Raw genomic sequence first — 18,099 nt, 5'->3', positions numbered from 1 at the left:
TCTAAAGTAGCAGAAAACATGGCATTTACATTTAGTCTAGATGTGGGCAAATCGCACAATATCTTAATCCATTTTTTGCATTCCAAAGGAAATCCAGCCACCATTAGTTTAGTAAAGCCACCATATACTGTTTATATATTTTGTCAAAGACCTTTTCAGCATCTAATGATAAGATTATATATTGATGTTTGCTTTCAGTAGGCCTTTGTTATATACAAAACAAAGTAAGGAAAGACAAATGAGCCAACTACAGTTCTACCTTGAATATCTGGATAAATGGCCATATACAGCAAACCCCAACGCAGGGTTGTAGAAGTTGTTTCCGTTCCAGCAAGAAATAAATCCAGTGCTGAATGTACAAGGTTTTCTTCATGGAAACTGGAAGCAGAATCCTCCTTAAAACAGAAATGCACCAAGGAGTTAAGCAGCCATTAAAAACACCATCCGACTGTCAGACCCACATGTCAAGAGATCACTAGGGGAGCCAAGGGCTCTACTCCTGAAAAGTGTCCAGGATTTAGGAAGCTCAAGGCAACAGTCCTGTGAATCACTGATGCTGGCATAAAGTATGGGTTTGTTCTGGTCAAGGATGCCAAAGCCTTAGAGAAGGTTTATTCGGACAACTGAGGCAGTGATTCTTTTAGTCATGTCAACTGTTTGCTCTCACAAACCACAGACATGTGGTGAAATCCCAGCAGTGAACAAGTGGGGAGGTGTCTCGCCACAAAATATATTGACCTGTGCATACAGAAATATATTTTGTCTGAAGTCATAAACTCAATGGAAATATTGAAATGTGGTCAGCCATTAGGGGCAACTCAGACAAACCACAAGACTAGTTCTGGTTTTAATATTGTTTCTATGCCTTCTGCTACTATTTTATTATTAAATATATACATATACATTTTGTCCTTTACTTCTCTTACCTTGGCCATTTCATTTAGGTAGGCATCTATGAAGTCTCTGGGTTCAGATGGGTTCCAGTCTTCTTTGTGTTTTTCAATGATTCCTCTCACAAAGGATTTCAACTGCTCCCATTTTTTAAAAAATGTGTGATGGGGCCCTGGCAGGTATTTCATGACAGAGGGAATGATATTGTACAGCTGAGGAAACAAACACTAACATCACATATGTGAACGGAAAACCCTCTCAAAAACATTCACATCATGCTGCTGTCATGGGAAATAGGCTAGCAGTAATAAAGGCTGGTGTGCACAGGCTCAAAGATGGCAGACTCTCTTGGAACCAGAGTAAATATTGCACTCACCACTGCTTTTGATGGGACCCTATAGCAATGTCTTAACTTCTTGGTTAGAATGTACAGATTGCAAATCAAATGGCAACATTGTGGTTATTCTACAAGCACAACTTGTAATTCCCATGAAGATGATTACCATTTTGAAAATTGTATGTATCAATGGCAGCTCATCTCATGAATATGTAGATTTTCCCTTTAATGATATGCATCTTCACACACAGATTGTAAGTGGTGTATGTGTAGAATTAATCCATGTAAAGGCAAAGGACCCCTGGAAAGTTAAGTCCAGTCAAAGGTGACTATGGGATGCAGCATTCATCTAGCTTTTCAGCTGGCATTTCTCCACAAACAGCTTTCTGGGTCATGTGGCCAGCATGAATAAACCACTTCTGGTGCAACAGGTCACTATGATGAGTGCCAGAGCGTACAGAAATGCCGTTTACCTTCCTGCCACAACGGTACCTATTTATCTACTTGTATTCTTTCGAAGTGCTAGGTTGGCAGAAGCTGGGACAGAACAATGGCAGCTCACTCTATGTATATAATTTGTGATGGCCTCACTCTGTTCACACACCTTGATTTTATTCAGCTACACATGTTATTCTCCCCATTAAAAATATGATCTGTGCTGTAACACATGATTCGGCCTCCCACTTTACATTACTGAACACATCCCAACCTTTACATATTCAGTGCTTTAATAAACAATGCTAGGGGGCAAAGGAAAATGGATGGAACAAGATGCTTGAATGAACAGGATGGGGAAAACAGAAATCTGAACATGAAGAAACAGGAGGACCAAAGCAAATTATTTCACAGTCAGCAATAACGTGGGAATGTGACTGGAGCCCAAGCAATTGTTTTGTGGTTATATGCAAAAGAACTCAGAGAAGACCTACCATACTCCAAACACTTCCCTGAATAAGCAGTGCCTCATCAAGCAAGTGCAGTAGCTTCTGGAAGCGATTGTCATGGTATTCAAAGCGGTCCCCAAAAGTGATGGAACAGATGATATTTGAAACAGCATTATTAATCTGAAAGTGAGGGTCAAATGGCTGCCCTGGGGAGAGAGAGAAAATGGTGCAGAAGGAATTGGGCTGCTTCTAGCTTCCATATAACAAAAACAGAAAGTGGGGAAAGTGGTTGCGTGTTGATGAGGCAGGATTTGTTTTAGCCAAAGAAAGCATTTCGTATTAACATCATATCTTGTAATTTAACCTGGGACACCCAGGACTCTGCGGCCCATTTATATCTTCAAGTGAGCATTTATATTCTCCATAGACAAGGATTAGTCCACAGTAAGGATTATTCTGTAACAATGGCTGTCAAAAAGGGTAAGGACAGTCTCAAAGATAGTATATACCTAAATATACCAAAATGATTGCACTTCAAACCCTATTCTATTTGTGATGTTGGTTGTCAAATCATCAAAATCTGCACATCTTCTCAGCCCAAACACTCCATCATTGTTTTTAAGTCTGTTCTAGTTCAGTGGCCTTGAGGTTCCAGCACAAAGCTTCACACTAGAACTTTTGTGCACCACAAAGAGCTTCCTATCAACACCCCCTTTGCCATCACAGGTCATTCCAGTCCAAGCAGAGCTACATTTGCGTGAAGAAATAATGCCACAGAGCTTCGCACCCTGGCTAATGTATTTTTGATCTTGTTCATAGAAAATAGCAGCGTAAATATTCCCCAGGTTTGTTGATTCTGGTTCTCACCTTTCTCAGCTTCTATTGCTTCCTTTAAGTAACGGCTTTCCTCCTGTATTCTTTCTTCTAAAGACCTTTTGCCCAAACCAAAGTTTCTGAGTGTTGATAAGGCAAATCGTCTTTGTTGTTTCCAGATGAGACCATTAGAGAAGACCAGCCCTAGATGGGAAGGAGTAATAAGTACGTACAGCAAGTAAGTAGATTTAGCAATCAGTGCATATCATTAAAAAAGGAATTTTAATTATCCAAATCATTGACCATAGTACCTGAAACTTACCAAGTGACCCAAATAACTTATCAACAACAGGGGCTTTTGGTCGATCTACAAAATATTCTCCCTGATGGACAAGAGCCTCTTTCACCAGGTGTAATCCATTCACAGCCACAACCCTTGTGCTTCCATAACGAAGGCCGAATACATTGCCATATTTTTCTGCAAGCTGAATGGAGACAGTAAGGTGAATAAGCTTTAGTGTACTAGCCAAAGTCCATGACAAAATACTATCAGGAGAAGATGTATCAACATAACTATATAATTGTATATAAAAAACAGAGCCACTGCCTGAATTGTCAAAACTATAAAGTGCAAATGCATGTGTAGATTGGGGACTCCACACAACATAGGTTTTTTTTCCAGTTTAGACCTCTGAATCTCCCTTACAGTTTACTGCAGTTTTGTCCAGGTTCTTCTCCCTGATCTTTTTTGCCACCAGCACAAAAATGCCACATTATGTGTCACTGGAGTATTAGCATCACTGAGCAGCCCTAGAACCCGAATGGAGATGGAGGAAGAATATATAATATCCTATCTAATATGTTATATATTAATCTGTTGGCAGACTGGAGGGAGAGGGAGAAAAAATTGCGATTTTATGTCTGTGTACCTGATGTTTCTTGAATGCCTGTATAGAAGAAGGAAACTTTGATTGCCGTCAAATATATCAGGGACATAAGAGTTGCCAAAATGGTTTCAAGGGGCTGTAAATGGACAGGCCCCCTCCATTCTTCACCTGCAATCTGTTCACAAGACTTGCTGCTTATTTGCATGTAGTAACTTAGCCTAGGGACGTGGGTGGCGCTGTGGGTTAAACCACAGAGCCTAGGGCTTGCCGATCAGAAGGTCGGCGGTTTGAATCCCTGCGATGGGGTGAGCTCCCATTGTTCAGTCCCTGCTCCTGCCAACCTAGCAGTTCAAAGGCATGTCAAAGTGCAAGTAGATAAATAGGTACCGATCCGGTGGGAAGGTAAACAGCATTTCCGTGCACTGCTCTGGTTCGCCAGAAGCGATTTAGTCATGCTGGCCACATGCCCTGGAAGCTGTACGCCGGCTCCCTCAGCCAATAAAGCAATATGAGTGCCACAACCCCAGAGTCGGTCACGACTGGACCTAATGGTCAGGGGTCCCTTTACCTTTACCTATAACTTAGCCTAGTCTACCACACAAAGCAGTTGCAAAGATAAAGGGGGAGTGATCGTAGGGCAATGTACAACAACACATACATACACATACACACCCACACCCACAATATTCTGCCAGCCATAGAAACCAAATGGGAGTTAAGGACACAGATTTGTTACAAACAGCTGTTAGGCAGTGAGTGAGGCCCAAATCTGGTACCCCCCCAATGGATCTTCTCAATTTTGCGCCCACTTGGCTGGGCACCTTATAGGGAGAAACGTCCCACACCACCCTAAAGCCCTTTCCTCCATCCTTACCTTTCCTACTGAAATCTGAGGCTTCTTGAAATCCGTATGCAGCATGTTACCCACAAAGGGAAGAGGTCTGGGCCCTGGGGGAAAATTCCTTGGACCAATCTGTTTCTTGTAATCAGCAATAAGTAGAAATGTTGCCAGAAACACCAGAGCGACCTGCAGGGACAAGGCCTCCCAGAGGACAGAGAGCAACTGGAGCAGCATCTTCAAACCCACCTCGGTGTTCTTATGTCAGCACAGACGGCAGTGTCAAGGGAAACTTGATTCTGCTGCAGCTACAGCAGCCACACCCGCCCTCTTGGCTAAAGTTCCTGAAATAAGGGCAAAGTTTGTATATATTATATATCACGCCCACAAAGAGGCAGGAAGGAGATGACTTAATCACTCACTGTACCAAGGGGGCGGGGAAGAGTGTGGAGAATAGCCGCTTTCTGAATTAGAATATTTCCTTCCTGTTTTCACTTTTGTGAAACAGTAAAGGATACTTTCCTTCATGACATTTCTAAGGGGTTTTCTGCCACTACAAATCAAAGCACTGTCCATAAAGAAATTAAAAACATTTACTATGGAGGATGTCTTCTGTTCCTGACATGTTTGGACCGGTGGTAGTTTCAGCAGCTCTGCCCGCTGCCTAAGGAGCCAGAGAAGTCAACCTGCTTGCCTTCTGTTCAGTATTGCATGGGTTAGATTTTGCTTTGGCAACAGACTGACCAGCACCTCTCCAGATGTTTTTGGTCTCCAACTCCCAACAGCCCTAGGTTGTATGGTCAACAGTCAGGGATCACTGGACAGACATCTAGTACTAAGATAGTTTTAGCCAGTAGCAGACCATGTAGAAGGGCGAAACTTTGTGCAATGCAAATGCACTGGCTTCATCGGTGTGTTTACAGCACACCAACATCACCGTCGTGTTGCTTTTTTCCCTCCCAATAAAGGTACAGGACCCTGGACAGTTAAATCCAGTTGCAGACAACTCTGGGGTTGTGGCGCTCATCTCACTTTATTGGCCAAGGGAGCTGACATTTGTCCGCAGACAGTTTTTCCAGGTCATGTGGCCAGCATGACTAAGCCATTTCTGGCAAAACCAGAGCAACGCATGGAAACGCCGTTCACCTTCCCGCCGGAGCAGTACCTATTTATCTATTTGCACTTTGACACACTTCCGAACTGCTGGGTTGGCTCCCAGTAAGCAGGAGCAACTCAGCTCTTGGGAGGTCCAGTGAGTGCTACTATACCATCTAGTACTAGTCTTAGCCAAGCCATGATCTCTTAGCCTTGGTTCCCCATCTTAAATACAAGAATACGAAAACTGATGACAATCAGCTGGACAGGTGGAATTGTGTCTACTGTGGAGCTGAAGGAAACCCTTGTTCCTGCCTCTGCGCACGTGGAGGATCAATGGCTGCAAGCTACAACAGCATGGACTTCTGCTGCTGGAGGTCAAGGTATGAAAGAACCCAGTCGCTAAATTATTGCTGTGGAAACCAGTGGCTCCCACCTTTTAGGACCCAGGGGTATTTGTGAAACTATTGTGGGAACCAGGAAATAGCTATTTCACAGAAGAAATAATAGTGATGCTCAGAAAAGCTCTGTCCCCAGAACCAAACAAGCCACTTGCACCCACCCAAAAGCAGATAAACTAGACACACCAAAGCACAAAAAGATTACAGACCCTCACTTCCAACCAAACAACCGAGCTTTTAAAAAATCCTCATTTAAAATAAAAAAATAAATGTGGGAGAAAGAGGCCTTGGTGTGTAGGAAAGGTGCCTGAGATCAATTTAGTGCTTATTGGTACCATCTTGGAGGCCACAAATGTCAACATAAAGCATATGCCTTGATAAGTCCTTCACATTTTGAATTGTCTGTTGTCAAAGTGTTGATAGTTATGGTTGTGGGAACATGTTGTCAAAGAGATTTTGCATCTGCAATCTTTATCCGGATCGCACAATGGTAATTCAAGATGAGATATGACACATGACAATAGAATTGATATAAACTTAGTAAGTTATCAAAAGCAGCACCTTAATATTTAGGAGTTGTTTTCCTCTTCTGTCACCTTCTTGCAAAATTTCTTACTGGCAAACAATATTTCCCAATAGACGTCAGGATATTTTCACCAATTTATATATTGTTTGAGCTATCCAGCTATGCCAAGTCCATTCTTATGTTCAAATGAAAGGAAACCAAATAGCTGGAATTTGATCTGTAATCTATGAGAGAGTTTCTCCAGGAAGGCTATATGCTAGAATTCAGATCAATACAGGTGAAATTGTTCCAAACTTTCATTATTGTCCTTACTCACTGGAAGAAGATGAATAATAAGTTGGAGTAAGGAGTACATCCCGTTGCAGATTGGTAAATCCGGGGGCTGTCCCCGAGAACCAGGGATGTCTGGTAACCATAGGATCAAGGCAGAAGTGGCATGAAAAACCTACTAATGAAACCTGCAAACAACCACCCTATCTTTAAAAGCAATTGTGGGTACAGAATTGTTATAAATAACTGTTGGGTAAAATAGATCCTGTGTTCAGAGGCAACACATATCTGGATACCAGATGCTGGCAACAAACGACAGTAGAGGCATCTGTCTTTGTGCCCTGTTTGTGGTCTTCTTGGAGACATCTGGCTTACCAGTCTAAGGATGCTAGATTGTGGGGGGGGGGGCATCTTAGCCTTAACCTGCAGTGAAGCTCTTACACTCCTATACAGTGCAATGTTGGGCTAAATTCATGCCATGATTCCTCATCCTTACCTTCCATAGTTTCAAATGGGGCTCCTTGGTATCTATATGTAGCATATTACCCAGAAAAGAAAGAGGCCTGGGCCCTGGGGGGAAATTCCTTGGGTGAATCTGTTTCTTGCAATCAGCAATAAGTAGAAATGTAGCCAGAAAAACCAAAATGACCTGCAGGGACAAGGCCTCCCAGAGGACAGAGAGCAGCTGGAGCAGCATCTTCAAACCCTTCTAGCCCTCCTTTGTCAGAATGGACTGCTATCTGTCGAGGGAAACCAAAATCTCATGCAGGTAGAGCAGCCACACCTGCCCTCTTGGGCTAACGTTCCTGTAAGAACTGAGGGCAAAGTTTCCAAACATCATTATACATTAGGGTTACCAGATATCCCCGGTCCCCGGGGACAGTCCCCGGATTTGCAAATCTTTCACTGGAAAAATTCCGTCCCCGGAATGTCCCCAGATTTGCAAATCTGTCCCCGGGAAATGTGGCAGCAGCAGCCCGGAGCCAGCCTGGTAGCGCAGTTGGTTCTGGCTGGCTTCAGGAGCTGCTTGCTGCCGTGATGCCCGCCATTTTTCCTCGCCTGTAATCCCCATATGATGTGTCTTGTGTGCATATGATGTTTCTTGTGAGATCTCCTGTCCCCTTCCCCCTTTGTTTTGACTGATTGGGGGAGGCTTGGGAGTCGCAGCCTGCCAGCCATTGCCTAGTTTTTTAAAAAAACTGTGCATTTATGTTTCACAGGGTGCGAAAGAAGGGCTTTGCACCTTTATACAACATGCATGTGTGCTTCGGCCCAGGGTCTTTTGCCTCACCATCCCCACTGCTGACTCCCTGTTGTTACTCAGCTTCAAAAAAAAAAAAAAAAAAGTGTCCCCGGATTCATTGAAAAAAATCTGGTAACCATATTATACATCATGCCCACAAAGAGAGATGACTTAATGTGTAACTCTTCCTAGGGGGAAGGGGGGAGCGTAGCTTTCTCAGTCAGAATATTTCCTTCTTGTTTTCACAATTCTGCGGAAGAAAAGTAAGTATCCTTCCCGACATTTCTAGAATTCTCTTCAAAGTCTGTGCCCTGTGCATAAATAATTAACTTCTGCCGTGGAGTATGATCCTGCTCCTGAGACCTTTGGACTGATAGCTTGATAAGGGGTCAGAGGAGTCAATTCAATGGCCTTCTGTTCTGCAGAGGTTCAATTTTGCCTCGGCAGGCCTGGCTCAAGACATCTTGCCGCCTGAGGCAAATGAGAAAACGGCCCCACCGGTAGTCAGAGGTAGACTAGCCCTGAAACCAGGAACTCCATTTCTTCCCCTCCAAGCTCAGTGAGTGAGGCTTGCTAGGTGAGATGCACACCTGAGGAGCTGAGCTCAGCCAGGGGCCAACGATGTTCGCCTGCCTGCCCACTTGCCTCCACCCATCTCACTGCCAGCCAATGTGCCTCAGAGAGCTTTGTGTGCTTGCCCAGGCCCCAGGCCTTGCCTGCCCAGACACCTGATTGCCACAGTGGCCAGGCACCTGTCCCTGAGTCCCTCTCAGCGCGGCCAAGCAGCAGCTGCATGTAAGCATCCAGACAGAGTGGAGCAACAAGTGGAAGAGGAGGAAATGCTTTCTTCTTCTTCTTCGGGTTGGCAGAAGAGCATGCCTTGAAGTTTCCTTGTCGTGGGAGTAGAGGCCTGCTGTTCGCTAAAGTCTTCCTGCTATCAGCACCTCCTGCCAGCATATGTCACCTCACACAGACCAATGGTAGGTTTGGCCCTGTGCCTTGGCCACAAACTGACTAGATCAAGGATTGAGAACTTGAAAGAAATTAAAAACTTTTACTATCTTGCCAAGCCCCTGTCCATCTGTATATTCAAATGTTGGCTGGCATCCGTCTGTCTCAGAAGACAATGGAGGAGTGCGCCTTGGGGGTGAGGTCAAGCTATTGGGAGGTAACAGTGGCTGCTGTGGCTGTAAAGATTGATGTGGGAGAGACATGTCTTGTTGCAGCTGGGGCAGATGAAAGCGTCCAGTTCTGTTGCTTCAGATGCACCATGGCGCTTCTTTTCTCTGCACTCCTTCCAGGGGTCATTTTTCCTCCAGTCCCTACTATGGATACACGACTTGGAATAGAGGGGAACCTGTTGCAGAGTAGCGATATTTAGCAGCTCAGAAGCTAAATCATACGTAAGACTGACTCCCCTTTAGGAATTAAAGCATTGACCAGACCCTCATTAAATATTCTAAAGCTTTATTTGCAGAACAGATAATAAAAAGAAAAATATATGCAGAATATTTACAAGACACATGCTTATCCAAGCATGGGCGTAGCTTCACTTAGTTGCAGAGTACTACATCTGCTTGGTTAAACATTCAGTCGAACTATGCCTCTCCCTCTTCCAGCTTTCCACTCAACCTGTACTTTACCCAGGCTGCACAGCTCTTTGAAGAGATGGCTTTCAAGTTCCAGCATTCTTCAGCTCAGCTGCCTTCGGAGAGCTCTCGTTAACTGATGCATTGCACTCTCTCTCTCTCTCCTTCGTAGAAAGAAGCATTCGCTGCTGTACTCCCAGCAGCGTCCAGAGAGGATTTCTGACACTGTCTCCTGCAGGGTTCCTAACAGATTACTCACCCATCTTCCAACGCTGTGTCATCACAGTGAAGTCACACAAAACATAGCCTGTGACCCAATACTTCTTATGTGACCAAAATTAACCAACCCCATGAGAGCTACTAGGGAACATACTAGAATTAAATATTTAACCACTCAAAACTCAAAGTGCTTTCTGTAAACACACAACAGTACACATTTACCGTATTTTTCGCTCTATAACACGCACCCGACCATAACACGCATCCAACCATAACACGCACGTAGTTTTTAGAGGAGGAAAATCCGTTGGCATGCCACCGTAGGCATTCCCTTGATAACACGCACAGACATTTCCGCTTACTTTTTAGGAGGAAAAAAGTGAGTGTTATGGTGCAAAAAATATGGTATACATTCCCATTTCAGCAAATTAAACCACTATACCCCCCAAAAGCAAATGGCTGCAATTTGATTTTTTCCCAATTGCCCCATCGCGCAATAACTAGTTTATGAGAAACATTCTCTAGCAAAATGCTATATGCCAGAATTTAAGATGCCAGTAAATCAGATCCTTCCAAGCTTTCGTTATTGTCCACCCAGTCACAAGAAAAAGGTGAATGATAAGTTCCTCATTCTTTAAAACCTTATTTGGATCTTTGAACAGATTCAATGGTACCAAACTTGGGGTTAAGGACTGCATCCTGTTGCATGATTTTAGAAATTTCTAGAAACAACTTCTCCCCAAAGCATTCGACCCTCAAACAATCCCACCATGTGTATCAATACATGCCCACCTGGTGACAAACACACGCAATACATGGGGGAAGAAACTGATGCACTGTGGGCCAAATGCTTGGGTGTTAAATTCCAGCTGTGTAGTAAAAGTAATTCCCTCACAGAAACAAAGATTGGTTTATGAGGTGACTTTCCCCACAACCCTTCCCCGTCTCTGTCATCTAGGGAAAACTGCAGTTTGACCCCAGCACATCCACCTACAGTGCTACCCAATATAATTTTATAAAGAGCTGAGAGTCAACCTTTATCCACACCATCATTATTCAATAATATTTGTTCAAAGGGCTTAAGACTCTGTGTTCCTTCTTCCACAAAACACTACAGCAGAGGTTGGCTCAGGACAAATATGCATCTTGCCCAAGACTCTCCAAGAAGTGCAGGCACAACAGCCCCACTAAACAACTGCTTCAACTTTTTCAAAAGGACTTTGTAAAGCTGCACTCAGTAGTACTGATAGAAAGAGGGCATGTCTTCAGAGTGACATTGCTGCTTGCCCTGTGAATGACAGCAATGCATGCTAAAGTAGCCTCAAATGTTGCTGGATTACAGCTCCAATCATCCTTGCTCATTGATTAAGCCAGGTGTGGATGATGGGAGTTGTAGTACAGCAACATACAGAGACCCATGATTGAAGAACTCTGCACTAAAATGAAAAGTCAGCCCAAGAAAGAAAGGTCTTCCCAAATCCTGGTCCTTACTTGTTAAGATATTTCATGTTTGCAGCTACAAGCTATTTCTATCTAAATCCCTCTGAGTAACAAGCCGGTAGTCCCAGTAAATGGTCCATCTTTTACAATTGTTTAATTAGAAATGAAACAAAGCTACAAAATCAGTCAGTCTTTAGCAATTGCTATGCTTATAGCAGATGATGTTGCAGTATAACATGGAACTAATACTCCCTTGTGGTTTAAACTTGCAGTTTCCCACTAACAGCTAAATTGCCACTTTTAACTATTTTCATGGAAATCACTTTGCAGATTCAGTTTTAACCTTGTTATCCACTATGTTTATTGAATCACAACAATAATGCTTCTGAAAAACAATACAACCTGTGGAAAATACATTGACTACAATCCAAATCTGAGCAACCTGAAAGCAGAGATGAGCGCCGCATCCCATTGTCAAATTCCACTGGACTTAATCATCCAGGGGTCCTTTACCTTTTTACCTTACCTTAGGATATTTAGAAGAACAATTAAACTTTGCATTTTGATTTTATAAACATATGCTGGGCATTCCATTAGATTTTTATTTTCAGTTGTGAGCACACATATCCTTACAAGGAAAGCAATGCCTTTTTCTCACCACTGCTAGGGCCAACATAAGCCCACAACCTCCCAGGAGCCCCCTATTTTGGAGCCCCCCCCCAGCAGCAGCACCTACCAGCTGTCTTCCTCCTGGACAAGACGCGTCAGAACTACGCAGGAATATGTGTGCTCTACGCTCTTTTGAACTGGACCAGTGTCAGCTAGGGGACCCCACCATTGTCTTGACCTTCCTTAAAGGAAAGGGGGTAAAAGCAGCAAGCCATTTGTTCTCTCTCCCAAGGAAAGAGAGAGTAAAACAAGCTACACCTGCTTCTATGCTTTCAGCCAATCTGAGATGTTTGGGACGCCTGGTGATAGAAACACCCCAGGGTCCTAAAGAGCTGCTAATTCCAGTTGTCTATGTTAACTTGCCTGGACACACCTGAGACAAGTGTTCCCTAGAAACTGTTCTGTGCAAATAAGTAGCGGGTGGGTGGATGTCAAAGTCCAGGCACTCAAAGAGAATTGCCTGGATAGTTAACTGACCTTACAATGTACACAAGTCTACTCAACTAGATTAAGAATGAAGTTGAAACATTGAAACTACTGCATTGTGAGGGAGGAAAGGAAAACAGGACTCTTTGTCTAGTTTCACTTCTTGTTTGCTATCTCCGCTCCACCCCCTCATTCAAATTCTGTTATTCAAATCAATCAGGATTAAGCCAAAGATCTGTTCCTACACCAGAAATTAATCCTACTTATTGAAGAAATGGCAATAATGTAAAATGAGCCCTCTTAGCGAGAGAATGCACATATCCGGTATGGCAGGGGAGACAAAGTCAGACCCACCCTAAATTCACAGCTTAATGTCACATTTTTTGGAGCCTGGAAAGTGAACTTCTGAATTAGGGCTGTGAAGAAAATGAAGAGCTCGGTCCTTGCCAACTGCTCTCCCAGACAAGCTCGCTTTCCTAGAAGACAAGGAGGAAAAGACTGTTTCAGTGGAGAGCTTTTGCTACTGTGAAGAGTGGCACAATTTAAACAACACGGGCAGACCAAATAATTTAAAAAATAATTATGTTGCTGCAAAATAAATATAGAAGTCAGTCCTACTTCCTAGTCAAGCAAATGGGAACATTGAACAAATATGATCATGGTTTTACTGAATTTGGAATAGATATATTTGAATTACATAAATTTATCTCATATGCAGTTTTGGAGAAAAAACCCCAATCTGAATTATATTTTATTAGGAATCTACCTAATCTGCATATATCTTAGCTAAGGGTGTGGGCAAACAGTTCCTCAAGTTCAAGATGGAACTGGGTTTCTCTTCCTTGGGGAAACTATGAAAAAATACATCAGCTGTTGTCCACTTGTGGAGCACCTGTGCCACTTATGGCACCTGAGAAAAATGTCTGCAAATATTCCCTCAAAAATCCACATGGCTTACTGGGTGGGGGGGGGAGGGGAAGAGTATAGAAACACCATTTTGTGTAACTTCACACCTCCTATGGTAAGGTTACCAGACATCCCCGTTTCCCGGGCACAGTCCCCGGATTTATAAATCAGTCCCCTGACAAAATCCATCTATGTAGTAGGAAGTTGAAAAGTGTCCCCGGATTCATTGAAAAAAATCTGGTAACCTTATCTATGGTAGCCATTTTGTGACTTGCATCCACAGTAAAGGTAAAGGTAAAGGGACCCCTGACCATTAGATCCAGTTGTGACCAAGTCTGGGGTTGCAGTGCTCATCTCGCTTTATTGGCTGAGGGAGCCTGCGTACAGCTTCTGGGTCATGTGGCCAGCATGACTAAGCCGCTGCTGGCGAACCAGAGCAGCGCACGGAAATGCCGTTTACCTTCCCGCCAGAACGGTACCTATTTATATACTTGCGCTTTGACGTGCTTTTGAACTGCTAGGTTGGCAGGAGCAGGGACCGAGCAACGGGAGCTCACCCCATCGTGGGGATTCGAACCGCCAACCTTCCGATCAGCAAGTCCTAGGCTCTGTGGTTTAACCCACAGGGCCACCCACGTCCCCTGCATCCACAGTACTTCCTCCCAATCCCAAATGTGACCACAGGCCCCAATAGGGAGGCGACCCCTGTAGTACACCAGGCTCCAAGCAACCAAGCCATCATCATGCAGTCTCTGTTGCAATTCTAAGGAGCCATGGATCAGCTTTTGTTACCTGCAGAGAATGGCAGGAACGCTTCCCTTTTCCTGAACTGACCATTCTCTAGGAAATGACCAGGATTAAACACATTGGGTGTTTCCCACTCATCCTCGTCAAAGTGCAGTGAGGTCAAGTTGGCGGCCAAGAAGCTTCCCTGACAAAGAAGAAACAAAGAAGACGGCAGATTAGAACGAGCAGAGAAATCTTTGTGTTTAGATCTGTGCAACTATAGCTGTACTAAGCTTCCTAGATCCAAGTCCAACTCAGAAATGATGTTTTGAAAACACAGGTTAGATTTTAAAATATATTCAAAGTAGGATAGGAAACACCAGATACCAGGTGTGGCAGTTTGGGTTATTAGTAATGGTCATTAAAAAAGAAACTAGCTATCCATGCAAATGGCACAGACTGCGCTTGGAATCCATTTTTGCCAGGGGTTGGAAAGAACCAAAAGTCTATCCAGCCATAACCCCTTCCCTCCACTCCAGATCTTGATGTGCCCAAAGAACACCCCAGACCCTGCCCAGTGGCCATGCTGGCTCAAGCAGAAGGAGTTCAACAGCATCTTGGGAGCAGCACACTGGCTATCTCTGACTTAGAACTTTGGCATCAAGTTTTCACATCTCAAGAGAAGAGGAAAGGCTTATAAGAAAGGTATATCTTCTTAATGTTTACTTTGGGAATATGAAACCCAGCCAGTGTAGTGTCCTTTGTTGTCAACCGAGGCACATTTAAAGGAATAATGTTGCTTATTCTTTGAATTTCATGAACAACTGCATTGGTGTATGGCATTCTGTCCCTGTCATCCATCGCTGGCTGGCGAGACTGGCCAATCACAGAATCTATTTCCGCTTGGACTTTTGCTGCAAATAAAAGAAAATCTCTCATCAAAACAAGGATAGACTTTTTCTAAGATCTGTAGGGGAGGCCCATCTTTAATATTTAATGGATTTGAGCAGACACAGAATTGATACTCCTTAAATGGATAGGTAACCAAATTTTCACTTATTGCAATCAATTTTCATTTGGACCAGTCAGCAGAGTATCCTGTTATTTTAGGAAAGGCCCCCATGATCTGCATCAGCAAACGAGGATTTAGAAGTAAACAAAAGAATATCATCTGTAAATAAAACCAATTTGTATTCAACTGAATTATGTACTACTCTGTAGATCTACTCATGTTGCGCAAGCTAAGGGTTCCATGTAAATATTGAAAAGTAACAGTGAAAATGGAAATCCTTGTCTAGTTCCTCTAAAGTAGCAGAAAACATGCCATTTACATTTAGTCTAGATGTGGGCAAATCGCACAACATCTTAATCCATTTTTTGCATTCCAAAGGAAATCCAGCCACCATTAGTTTAGTAAAGTCACCATATACTGTTTATATATTTTGTCAAAGACCTTTTCAGCATCTAATAGTAAGATTATATATTGATGTTTGCTTTCAGTAGGCCTTTGTTATATACAAAACAAAGTAAGGAAAGACAAATGAGCCAACTACAGTTCTACCTTGAATATCTGGATAAATGGCCATATACAGCAAACCCCAACGCAGGGTTGTAGAAGTTGTTTCCGTTCCAGCAAGAAATAAATCCAGTGCTGAATGTAGAAGGTTTTCTTCATGGAAACTGGAAGCAGAATCCTCCTTAAAACAGAAATGCACCAAGGAGTTAAGCAGCCATTAAAAACACCATCCGACTGTCAGACCCACATGTCAAGAGATCACTAGGGGAGGCAAGGGCTCTACTCCTGAAAAGTGTCCAGGATTTAGGAAGCTCAAGGCAACAGTCCTGTGAATCACTGATGCTGGCATAAAGTATGGGTTTGTTCTGGTCAAGGACGCCAAAGCCTTAGAGAAGGTTTATTCAGACAACTGAGGCAGTGATTCTTTTAGTCATGCCAACTGTTTGCTCTCACAAACCACAGACAAGTGGTGAAATACCAGCAGTGAACAAGTGGGGAGGTGTCTCCCCACAAAATATATTGACCAGTGCATGCAGAAATATATTTTGTCTGAAGTCATAAACTCAATGGAAATATTGAAATGTGGTCAGCCATTAGGGGCAACTCAGACAAACCACAAGACTAGTTCTTGTTTTAATATTGTTTCTCTGCCTTCTGCTACTATTTTATTATTAAATATATACATATACATTTTGTCCTTTACTTCTCTTACCTTGGCCATTTCATTTAGGTAGGCATCTATGAAGTCTCTGGGTTCAGATGGGTTCCAGTCTTCTTTGTGTTTTTCAATGATTCCTCTCACAAAGGATTTCAACTGCTCCCATTTTTTAAAAAGTGTGTGATGGGGCCCTGGCAGGTATTTCATGACAGATGGAATGATATTGTACAGCTGAGGAAACAAACACTAACATCACATATGTGAAGGGAAAACCCTCTCAAAAACATTCACATCATGCTGCTGTCATGGGAAATAGGCTAGCAGTAATAAAGGCTGGTGTGCACAGGCTCAAAGATGGCAGACTCTCCTGGAACCAGAGCAAATGTTGAACTCGCCATTGCTAATGATGGGACCCTGTGGCAATGTCTTCACTTCTTGGTTAGAATGTACAGATTGCAAATCAAATGGCAACATTGTGGTTAGTTCTACAAGCACAACTTGTAATTCCCATGAAGATGATTACCATTTTGTTACTGCCACACCTGCCCTCTTGGGCTAACGTTCCTGTAAGAACTGAGGGCAAAGTTTCCACACATCATTATACATTAGGGTTACCAGATATCCCCGGTTCCCGGGGACAGTCCCCGGATTTGCAAATCTTTCACTGGAAAAATTCCGTCCCCGGAATGTCCCCAGATTTGCAAATCTGTCCCCGGGAAATGTGGCAGCAGCAGCAGCCTCCACCCATCTCACTGCCAGCCAATACTGGCAAACAATATTTCCCAATGGACACCAATTTATATATTGTTTGAGCTATCCAGCTATGCCAAGTCCATTCTTATGTTCAAATGAAAGGAAACCAAATAGCTGGAATTTGATCTCTTTTCTGTCCCCCCACAACACCTGTAATCTATGAGAGAGTTTCTCCAGGAAGGCTATATGCTAGAATTCAGATCAATACAGGTGAAATTGTTTCAAACTTTCATTATTGTCCTTACTCACTGGAAGAAGATGAATAATAAGTTGGAGTAAGGAGTACAACCCGTTGCATTATTTGAGAGTTTTCTGTATGCACCTTCTCCCCAAACCCATTTGTATCAATACATGCCCAGCTATATTGGTCAAGCTGGATACTTTGTTCCCAGCACAACTTCTAACCAGCTGGTCCACCTACAGTGGCATCCAATATAATTTTATAAAGAGATGACAGTAAGCCTTTATCTGCTCCATGATTATTCAATAATAAGTCTCCACGTTCCTTCTCCCAAAGAACACCACAGGAGAGATTGGTTCTGGCCAAGCATACATTGAGCCCAAAAGTCTTGAAGAACTGTAGGTGCAATATCCCAAGGAAATTTAAACTTGAACTTTTCCAAGTGGACTTTTAAATCTGCACACAATCATAAGGAAAGGGAGTGTGTATCTTCTCTGTGGCATTCTCCTCTGCCCCTGCCCCTGTGAATGTCAGCACTATGCACTCCCAGACAGCCAAATTGCCACTTTTAACTATTTTCATGGAAAACACTTTGCAGACTCAGTTTTCACCTTGTTATCCACTATGTAGTACAGTGGTACCTCGGGTTAAGTACTTCATTTGTTCCGGAGGTCCGTACTTCACCTGAAACTGTTCTTAACCTGAAGCACCACTTTAGCTAATGGGGCCTCCTGCTGCCGTCACGCCGCAGGAGCACTATTTCTGTTCTCATCTTGAAGCAAAGTTCTTAACCTTAAGCACTATTTATGGGTTAGCGGAGTCTGTAACCTG

The 18,099-nt window shown here is 43.2% G+C and overlaps 1 protein-coding gene and 1 long non-coding RNA gene across 4 annotated transcripts in view; one reads left to right on the top strand and one right to left on the bottom strand.

Moving 5' to 3' along the window:
- Positions 1-6,680, bottom strand: part of LOC310765790 (cytochrome P450 2J4-like) — a 29,421-nt gene extending 22,741 nt beyond the window's left edge. The window contains exons 1-6 of one of the 3 annotated variants that reach the window (XM_083621286.1): positions 4,687-6,680; positions 3,248-3,410; positions 2,980-3,129; positions 2,158-2,318; positions 927-1,103; positions 260-395 (exon numbers count right to left, since the gene is read on the bottom strand). In XM_083621286.1, the coding sequence (XP_083477412.1) occupies positions 260-395; positions 927-1,103; positions 2,158-2,318; positions 2,980-3,129; positions 3,248-3,410; positions 4,687-4,887 (988 nt within the window). In that variant the 5' untranslated portion in view covers positions 4,888-6,680. The remainder of the gene's footprint in view (positions 1-259; positions 396-926; positions 1,104-2,157; positions 2,319-2,979; positions 3,130-3,247; positions 3,411-4,686) is intronic. The other 2 variants (XM_083621284.1, XM_083621285.1) reach the window with 2 other exon arrangements.
- A 10,450-nt stretch (positions 6,681-17,130) lies between these two features.
- LOC310765803 overlaps positions 17,131-18,099 on the top strand; it is a 30,436-nt gene continuing 29,467 nt past the window's right edge. Inside the window, exon 1 of the long non-coding RNA XR_014549810.1 lies at positions 17,131-17,905. This is a non-coding gene — a long non-coding RNA (uncharacterized lncRNA). The remainder of the gene's footprint in view (positions 17,906-18,099) is intronic.

Source organism: Podarcis filfolensis, assembly GCF_964270895.1.
Source record: "Podarcis filfolensis genome assembly, chromosome: 6".
NCBI lineage: Eukaryota > Metazoa > Chordata > Lepidosauria > Squamata > Lacertidae > Podarcis > Podarcis filfolensis.
Note: the sequence above shows the minus strand (reverse complement) of the source record. Positions and strands in the feature narration are given on the sequence as shown.